Source organism: Phaseolus vulgaris, chromosome 10 (genome assembly GCF_051622355.1).
Source record: "Phaseolus vulgaris cultivar YP4 chromosome 10, ASM5162235v1, whole genome shotgun sequence".
Taxonomy (NCBI): domain Eukaryota; kingdom Viridiplantae; phylum Streptophyta; class Magnoliopsida; order Fabales; family Fabaceae; genus Phaseolus; species Phaseolus vulgaris.
The window spans coordinates 4,204,127-4,213,172 of NC_143507.1; the positions used below are offsets into that span (position 1 = coordinate 4,204,127).

Genomic DNA, 9,046 nt, shown 5'->3' on the forward strand with positions numbered 1-9,046 from the left:
GGGTGACATTGGTAGATCATATCGTTCCTGTTTCACATTTTCTGCATTTTAAACTTGTAATGTTTCAACCTATATTAATGTTTTTTTGGGAAAGTGTCTGGATTGCAATTGTTGGTGAGATCTAGAGGCATATGAATAAATTCATCTTTAAAGGTGGAGTAATAGACCATTTTGATTTTTTTTTCTTTTGTCCAACTAAATATCTGGTCTTGAATTACATCTAAAGTTGTGCACGCCTGTTTTTTCTAGTCGAATTGGTGTCTAAACCTGTTAATGTGTTGGTTTATGATTAAAAGTCTTTGACTTCACAGATTTTTAGTTTGAGTAGGATGCTTGTGTGGTGTTATTATATTTCTCTGTTTAGTAGCTTAAGTTCAGTTGAGTGGAATAACTGGTTATTTCCGGTTTGATTTGTAAATAGTGTTGGACCACCCTGAAATGATTCATATTTATTTATTCTTTCTTGCTGATAAAAGAATATGACTTTTGAGCAAAATATATTAACCCCACAAAAATTATTGCATTGATGATGAAGTTTTGAAGGAAAAAATCTTTGAACTTTGCATGTTTAGGTTGGAGTATATGATGATGGTGGGAAGCAAAAATGAAGCTAACAAAGAAGAGCAAAGTAATGACTTGGGAAAGATTTTAAACTTCATTGTCTCACCATAATTAGGAGAGCATTATTAAGACTTTCAAAATCTTTACACCTGTATCAACCAGGATTATTTATAATGACATCATCTCTATTTGCATTTGTATGGAAAAATTCAAACTTTTTCAATTACATCAATAAGAACAATAAGGTTTAATATTTGCTTCTGTTAATCCAAGAAATGTATCAATAAGTTTGTTAATTTCTCCTAAATTACCCATTTCGTAAAGCTTCAAAATGAGAATTTGTAAATTTAAATTTGTACATTGCTACGTGAATGAATATTAATTTATAAAAAAAATTTAGAAGTGAATTTTAAGTTAAACTTAATCTTACAAAACCAAACGTTAAATCTTAAACTCTAAACCTTAATTCTTTTTCCAAATTGCACAAACTTCTTATAAAATATACGACTTTCTGGAGGTAGATGATGATATCTATACAAATGAATCTTCTATATATCGCACAATGAAGTACCATATGAGTGGGTATATAAGAATCCAAATCTGTCGCTCATATTATGATATTCTATAACCTAGGTCTTTTCGTTCATTCATCTGACTTATGTTCTTCATATAACATTCAGATCGAATGACTCTATGAAATTACATAGCTACTTTCACATGGTACGAAATAACGTATGAGACATCTACTAATATACTATGAAATTTCTTATATTTAGTGACGTGAGTTCTTTAACTTCAAAAATAAACTAACTATGAATGAGAAGTTAGGAAGGAAAGACTAGATTTTAATTTCCTAATCATCATTAGAGGCTATTTTTTTCTTAAACATAAGACCCATGGATTGATCTATTACAAAAAAAAGGTATAAGGTTAAGTCAAATGTGAAGGTAAGATTCATTTATAAATATTTAACAAATATTAATATATCCTTTATGGATAACCATAACTAAAGACATTATTAATTTTCATATAAATCATGTTTAAAATGTGCATATGATTAGCTGGGAAAATCAAGCTAAATGATTTTCCACCAAAAAAAATTGGAAACAAGAGTGTTGTTTCCTATACAAGGTGACAACTAGCATGAGCCTCCACCTCTATTTTGTGCTGATGCAGCTGGCACATTCCCCTTTATACTTTATTAATTGGTAATGCAGAAGTAAAGGTAAAGGAAAAATCAGATTTTGGTTCTAAAATTCAGTCAAAAACAAAACACCATTTAAAAAGAAGGAAAAAACCTTAACCAATTATATTAGTTGTCACTTTCTTGTAGAACTGAAAATTATAATATTCTTTGTACATGTTCCATTGGTCATCTAATTTGAATATTAAACGTAATTGTGAAGAAATAATGCAGTATTATATTCATAGACCTTGACACAGAAGCAATCCTTCTCTATATAAACCAACTCTTGCCTCTCTTCTTTCTCCCCCTTCTCCCTCTTGCTTCCTACAGCAACTTTGCATTGTCTTCTAACTTTGCTTCTCCATACCCTCTTCTTCTTTTTCCTTTCCCATCATTCATTGTTCCCTCTTTGGTAAGCTAATAGCTTGGTCTATTCTTTCATGCAAACCATTCTATTTGGTTCTTTTTTTTCTCTGCACCATTGTCCTGAATCCTTCACTTTTGATTTTCAATCAGCCATGTCTTCATCACCCTTCAAACATAATTAAGACAAGGCCATGAGTACCATGATCATGAGTTTTGAGGTTTTGCCTGGAAATTTACCAGCATGGAACCAGATTTTGGAATAAAGAACAATAGCTGCCATAAATCTTTTATTTAGAAATGTGTTTTCTAAAAAATATGCATTGCTGTAAAGCGATGTCTTTTTTCTTGGACAATCCACTTGGTACTTTCAGTTGGATCGTGAAAGCTTGTTGAATGAGCAAATTGTATGCTTTCAAAAGTTTTTTCACTTTTGGAAGTGGTTTTCTCTGTCACATGAACTCTGTTCCAAGGTTTTATTAATGGGTTTGTTCCCTTTCACACAAGTCCATTTCTTGTGGCTTCAAAGTTTTATAATTTAAAGCAAGGGTTACCAAGTTTCTTTAAGTTCTGTGCCACCAAAGGGGCACTGTTTCACTGTTTTATTTTTTAATTCAATCCATTCCACTGGCTGTGAATTGTCCACTCAGAAACTTCACAAAGCCTTATCCTAACTGGTTTGGATTGCCCCCTTATTTGTCTCCCCTTGTGGACACTTTAACCACTTTTGGTGTTAATGAGTAAAAAAAGTCATCTATATCTGGTTCCATAAAGCCATGGAGAATCAAAATGAATTGGCCTATAAATTTTTATTGGTTCAAATGAAGCTTTCATGGAACTTACACACTTTTTTTTCTGTTCTATGTTTAAGGCTTTGAAATGGAGTTCGAAGACCGCTTCAGACACCAGGCTCAGAGACCAAAATATGATTGCCTTCTTTTTGGTGAGCCTTGTGTTGCTATCAGAACAACTTTAAAATACCAAAATGAATTTCCTTATTCATGTATGCTGTGTTATAACTCTGAGATTCTTCTGCAGATTTAGATGATACTTTGTATCCCCTCAAATCTGGTATTGCAGAAGCATGTCTCAAAAATATTAAAGGTAAGCCACTGTGCCATATATCTATGTCACAGCATTCTCAGAAATGACTTTGTAATTTTGTACTCACGTGAGTGGTATCATTGATCACAGACTACATGGTTGAGAAGCTTGGCATACACCCTAGCAAAATTGATGACTTGTCCAACCTACTTTACAAGAATTATGGAACAACTATGGCTGGTCTAAGGGTATGTTTCCTTATCATATTCCCTGTGAAATTGGTTTCCATTATTAAATTCTTGAAACACTAACACCCATAATTGTTTTTGTTTCATTTTTTATTCAGGCAATTGGATATGACTTTGACTATGATGAGTATCATAGGTACCTTAGCCTTTTTCTTTTGCCCCATCACTTTCAAACTGATAAAAAAGTGTTTTTTTTTCTTTCAAATGATAAAAAGTGTTTTTTTCTTTCAAAACTTGTGTTTATTTTGAAATGGTGACATTGGTTTGTTAATCACTGCTTGCAGTTTTGTTCATGGGAGATTACCTTATGAGAACCTAAAACCAGACCCAGTTCTGAGGAACCTGTTGCTGAGCCTGCCCTATAGGAAACTTGTAAGTTGTTCTATGACCAATATGGAAAAGCAGTAAAATAAGTCACATAAGATGGTGCATAATATCTAATGTGACCTTTATTGCTTCTCTTGTTTTTGTGAACAGATCTTCACAAATGCAGACAAAGTCCACGCAGCTAAGGCACTTAACAGGCTTGGATTAGAAGACTGCTTTGAAGGAATCATATGCTTTGAGACCCTTAATCCCATCCACAAGAGCACTGTTTCTGATGATGAAGATGACATTGAGTTTGTGGGATCAAGGACAACCACTCCAACCACTACTAGTAATGGTCCAGCCACTTCTCAAATCTTTAACATCATAGAACATTTTGCTAAGCCCAATCCCAGTACAATCTTGCCAAAGACACCAATTATTTGCAAACCATCAGAAAATGCCATTGAATTGGCCCTCAAGATAGCCGACCTTAAACCTCAAAGAACAGTAAGAAATTTACCCTTTACAAGCTTCATGATTTCAAGCTAAAATACCCTTTCAACAGAGTTAATTATCTTAAATTTACAAGGTTTCAACTTAATCTCCAAAATGGTCTTGCTTTTCTTAGTTTATCACGTCAAGTTATTCCACTCAGTAACACATAAAAAATTGTGAAAAATGTCACATCAGATTAACGTTTGTGACCTCAGTCAATTAAGGACAGTTTATTTGTTTTCACTTATCCAATGTTGTTCCTTGTTCCTTGGCTTAATTATTGTCTTTTTGGTTCTTATATCAGTTGTTCTTTGAGGACAGTACCCGTAACATACTAGCTGGAAAACGTGTGGGGCTTCACACTGTGCTGGTAAGTCATTGGAAATTTTGTCATGTAGCAGAAACTATTACTGGTAGTAGCATTTTAGTGTATATATATAAACCCTGCATCACCAAATTTGAGGCTCTATAACTCATTGATTGCTACATACAGATTGGTACATCACAAAGATGTAAGGGTGCAGATTATGCCTTGGAAAGCATTCACAACCTTAAGGAAGCTGTGCCACAACTATGGGAAGCTGATATAAAATCAGAAGTTGCATACCCTGCAAAGATTGCTGTGGAAACAACAGTCACAGCTTGAGATTGAACATGATGATGCATCAAATTATGTCCCTTCTTCTATATTGTTCATTTAATCAATTGAAATTTCACCACCATCAAAAAACAAAAAAAAAAACAAAAAAAACAAAAGAGAGAGCAATGGGAATTCCCCAACTTCAGATGTAGTAGTTGTAGCTGATGTAGATGCTTTGTAAGATTCCAATAAATTAGTCATTAAAATAAGTCCTCGTTTTTGGCCTTACTATGTTAAGCATCTATAACTAAAATTGCCTTCCTCATTCACCAAAATTTCCTCAAGATTTCCCTTTCTTAAATTATTATGATTGTTATTGTTGGAGAGGGTGCAGCAAAGTAAGTAGCAAAATTTGAATAAAATAACCTTGTGAAATGAAAAAATTTAATCTAAAGAAATTATTAAATTTTAGGTTTGTGATTGAAAAAATTATTGTAAAAAAAACTATGTTAAAAATTTAAATCTTCTTATATAATGTTCCGGCATGCTCGCATCATTTAGAATTTGACGCAAATGATAATTTAAATATAGTTTTCGCTTTTAATTCTCTTACTATCTTTTATAAACAAAACTGTGATGAAATTTTGAACTTAAAAGCAGATAACATCTCATATACATTTATTAATCATAATAATATTATTTCAATAGACTTATGTCATAACATTATAATGATATTATCTCAACAGATTTAAATCAAAATATATAAATTATTTAAAAATGGAACACCAAGAAACATAGGAAAAATTCAATAAATTATAATATATAAAATGGTGTTGACAATAAAATTTGGTTGTTCAACAAAATTGAAGTGTGAACTATGTATTTTACATTTCACGTGAATTGTCACGCAATTGCTTGCATAGCAATGATAATAATAAGGTGTGAAATGGTCAATTTCACATTTTATACAGAACTAACTTCTAAGTAAAGTAGGTTTGACAATTAATAAAAAAAAAACTTGAACCCAACCTAGGGGCCAAAGTTGCTTAGCAAATTAATATTTTAATCATAAACCATAACTCCTTGTCTCCATCAAGGAATATAATAATTAATTCAACACTAAAGAGAAAAAGAAAAAAAAAAATCAATCTGAGATATGGATGTAAAATCATGTGAAACTATCTTCATTAACAAAATATTACTAATTTAAAAGACATGAGCAATAATATTTTAATGTGTAAAGATAATTCTTTTGCTTTACAATTTTTTTACATAAGCCTCCAATTCATCATAGTTGTAACTTATTCCTTTATAAGAAGGGTAAAATTTGAATAGTTTAGACAAGGTTTTATAAAGGGTAAAAAAGGTACTTTAGATAATGCTTAGAAGACTAAAAGTAATATATTTCAAATAAAATAAGGACAAAAATATTGAAAAGAATTCAAAATAAAATTACACAATTTTAATATGATAAAAATAAATTTAATATTTTTGTATTGATGCTTCATCTTGCGAGTTCTCTTATTAAACTCTTTCAACTTTTAAACCTAAACTCGTACAAAAGTGAAAATAACAAATTTTCAATTTCACAAAAATAATTAAACCCCATTGCAGAAAAAATTTATGTGAACAAAATATATCATTCTGAAATATATATTTACATTTTAAAATATTTATACATTTGGCATTTTAAATTGTTTCACTTTATGTATAATAAAATGTCAGAATGATTATTAATATAAATTTTACTTCGTTATAAATTAATTTGCATCTTATTAGAAAAGTTAAACCAGAACAAGTGAATGGTCAAACTCTTTAAACGAAATATATATATAATAATAGGAAATTATTTTCTGGAGAATGCACTCCGTGGAAGTTATATGAAATGAGGATTGTTTAAATAGATATAATATATATATATATATATATATATATATATATATATGCATGAAAGTGTGTACGTAGTTATACTCAAGACTATATTTTCTTTGACTATTCTTGCTATGCTTCCTTTTTTTTAGGTAACCTTTGATATATGTAATAATATAATATTAATAATAATAACAATGTTTTCTTTTACTAATAGAATAAAAAAAATATTTCTTTATAATAAAAATGATAATTATTTTTATTTAAGTATTGTTTTATTAAAATAATATTTTAAAATTGTTTAAATGATATTTTTTATTAAATTTATACTTAACAAGATTTTAAATTTATATTTTTTAATTTATAATATATAAGTTTATTTATATGTATATTCATGAATATATATATTATATATATATATATATATTTTTTTTTTTCTTTTCTCCAACGTAGCTTTCCCTTTCTTCCACCACTTCCATGGTCAAGTAAACAACTCCTTTACTTACTCTGCTATTTGAAGTTGTCTCTCTAATTAGTAAGTTTTCATTATAAATAAAATATTTTGGGATATTGACTTAATAGATTTTTTTTATCTGCGACATGATTTTGTTTGTTTGAATTTGTCTTTCTTAAAATAATTTTATTTTTTAAAAATTTGTATAATCATAGAAGTATTATTAGGTTGGGTTAATTGATCACCCGACTTATCAAGTATAATTTAATTATATTAGATTGAGTTTTATTTATGATTGAATCAAATCTGATCTAACTCAAACTAACTTACTTTTATAGAAGATGGGGATGAGTTTCATACGGGTGACACAAGATTCAACCTTAGACTCATTCTAACACTTGTCTCATAGTCATCTGTAGTTCTTATAACCCTAGACAAACCTACAACTCTCGTAGTGATGGTGTATCCTCCTTTGTTTCGTCTCTATCATTTGCCTTTGAGGTTCACCTCCATTGTATTTCAACCCTAATATTACCGGACAAAATCATTATTAGACTTAATTACAGGAATATAATCACTATTAATGAGTCTATAATTAGACTTAATTATAGGAATATAATCACTATTAATAGGTCTATAATTAGTCTTAATTACAGATGTTATGGGAGAAAAAGAATCGGTACGGTTCTAATGCTATGGTTATATATATGTATCATTGCTATAGATGAGAGACAGATTGAATAAAACAGAGAATATTCTTTCATGGTATCAGAGCACAAAACTCTGATACCCGACAAACACAAAGCAAAGGCAACGGTGCACAACCATGGCAGATGCACCAGAAAAAAATAATGCCAACAAAGCAGAGCACGAAGGAGGAGGTGCTAAGAAGACCTACTCGTCATATGATCTCAACGCGAGTGACAATCCCTGAAACATAATCACGCAAGTCCAATTGCGCGGAGAAAATTACGACGAATGGGCAAGAGCAGTAAAGATCTCGCTTCGTGCCCGGAGAAAATGGGGCTTCATTGATGGAACACATATCCAACCAGAGGATGAGGCACCCGACCTTGAAGATTGGTGGACCGTGCAGTCCATGATTGTATCTTGGATTCTAAACACCATTGAACCAAGCTTACGATCCACAGTAGCATATGCTGAGACTGCACATAACTTGTGGGAAGACATTAAAGAAAGATTCTCGGTCGTGAATGGACCTAGAATTCAACAACTAAGGTCGGACTTGTCAAGATGCAAGCAGGAGGGAATGGTGGTGGCAACTTACTTTGGAAAATTGAAGGTCCTTTGGGATGAGCTTGCTAACAGTGACAAAATTCCATCTTGTACGTGTGGTGGATGCAAGTGTGGGATTGGTGCTCAGTTGGAAAAACGAAGGGAGGAGGAGAAGGTTCATCAACTCCTTATGGGGTTGGATGACGCAAGCTACGGGACAGTAAGATCAAACATTCTGGCCTCAGATCCATTGCCGTCTCTGAACCGCGTATATGCTATGTTGGTACAAGAAAGAGTGAGAATGATGGCCAAATCAACGGAAGAAAGGGGGTTGGTCGTGGGTCTCGCGATGCAGGCCAACTACAAAGAAAAAGGGCGTGGAGATATGGTAGAAAAATTAATGACGTGCAGTCATTGCGGTAAAAATGGTCATGACATGAAGGGATGCTTCCAATTGATCGGATATCCCGAATGGTGGGGTGACAGACCAAAAAGTGAAGGCAAATGGAACGGCAGGGGACGCCAAGGGATGCGAAACAAAGGTAACCCGACACGTGCAAATGTGGCACACGCTAGTGGAAGCAACAGTCAAGCCAACAATGACGACAAGAAACTTGAGATGGCAGGTCTGACCAATGAACAATGGAAGGTACTAGTTGATATGATCAACAAACAAAAATCAAATGAATCAGAGAAAATGA

The 9,046-nt window shown here is 32.0% G+C and overlaps 1 protein-coding gene across 1 annotated transcript; it reads left to right on the plus strand.

Moving 5' to 3' along the window:
* The first annotated feature begins 1,978 nt into the window (after positions 1-1,978).
* LOC137818095 (suppressor of disruption of TFIIS) lies at positions 1,979-5,055 on the plus strand. The gene is made up of 9 exons (XM_068621315.2): positions 1,979-2,159; positions 2,982-3,053; positions 3,149-3,214; positions 3,305-3,402; positions 3,501-3,538; positions 3,687-3,774; positions 3,880-4,218; positions 4,511-4,576; positions 4,700-5,055. The coding sequence occupies exons 2-9, from the start codon at positions 2,990-2,992 to the stop codon at positions 4,850-4,852; spliced, it is 912 nt and encodes a 303-aa protein (XP_068477416.1). The 5' UTR covers positions 1,979-2,159; positions 2,982-2,989; the 3' UTR covers positions 4,853-5,055.
* Positions 5,056-9,046: the final 3,991 nt, after the last annotated feature.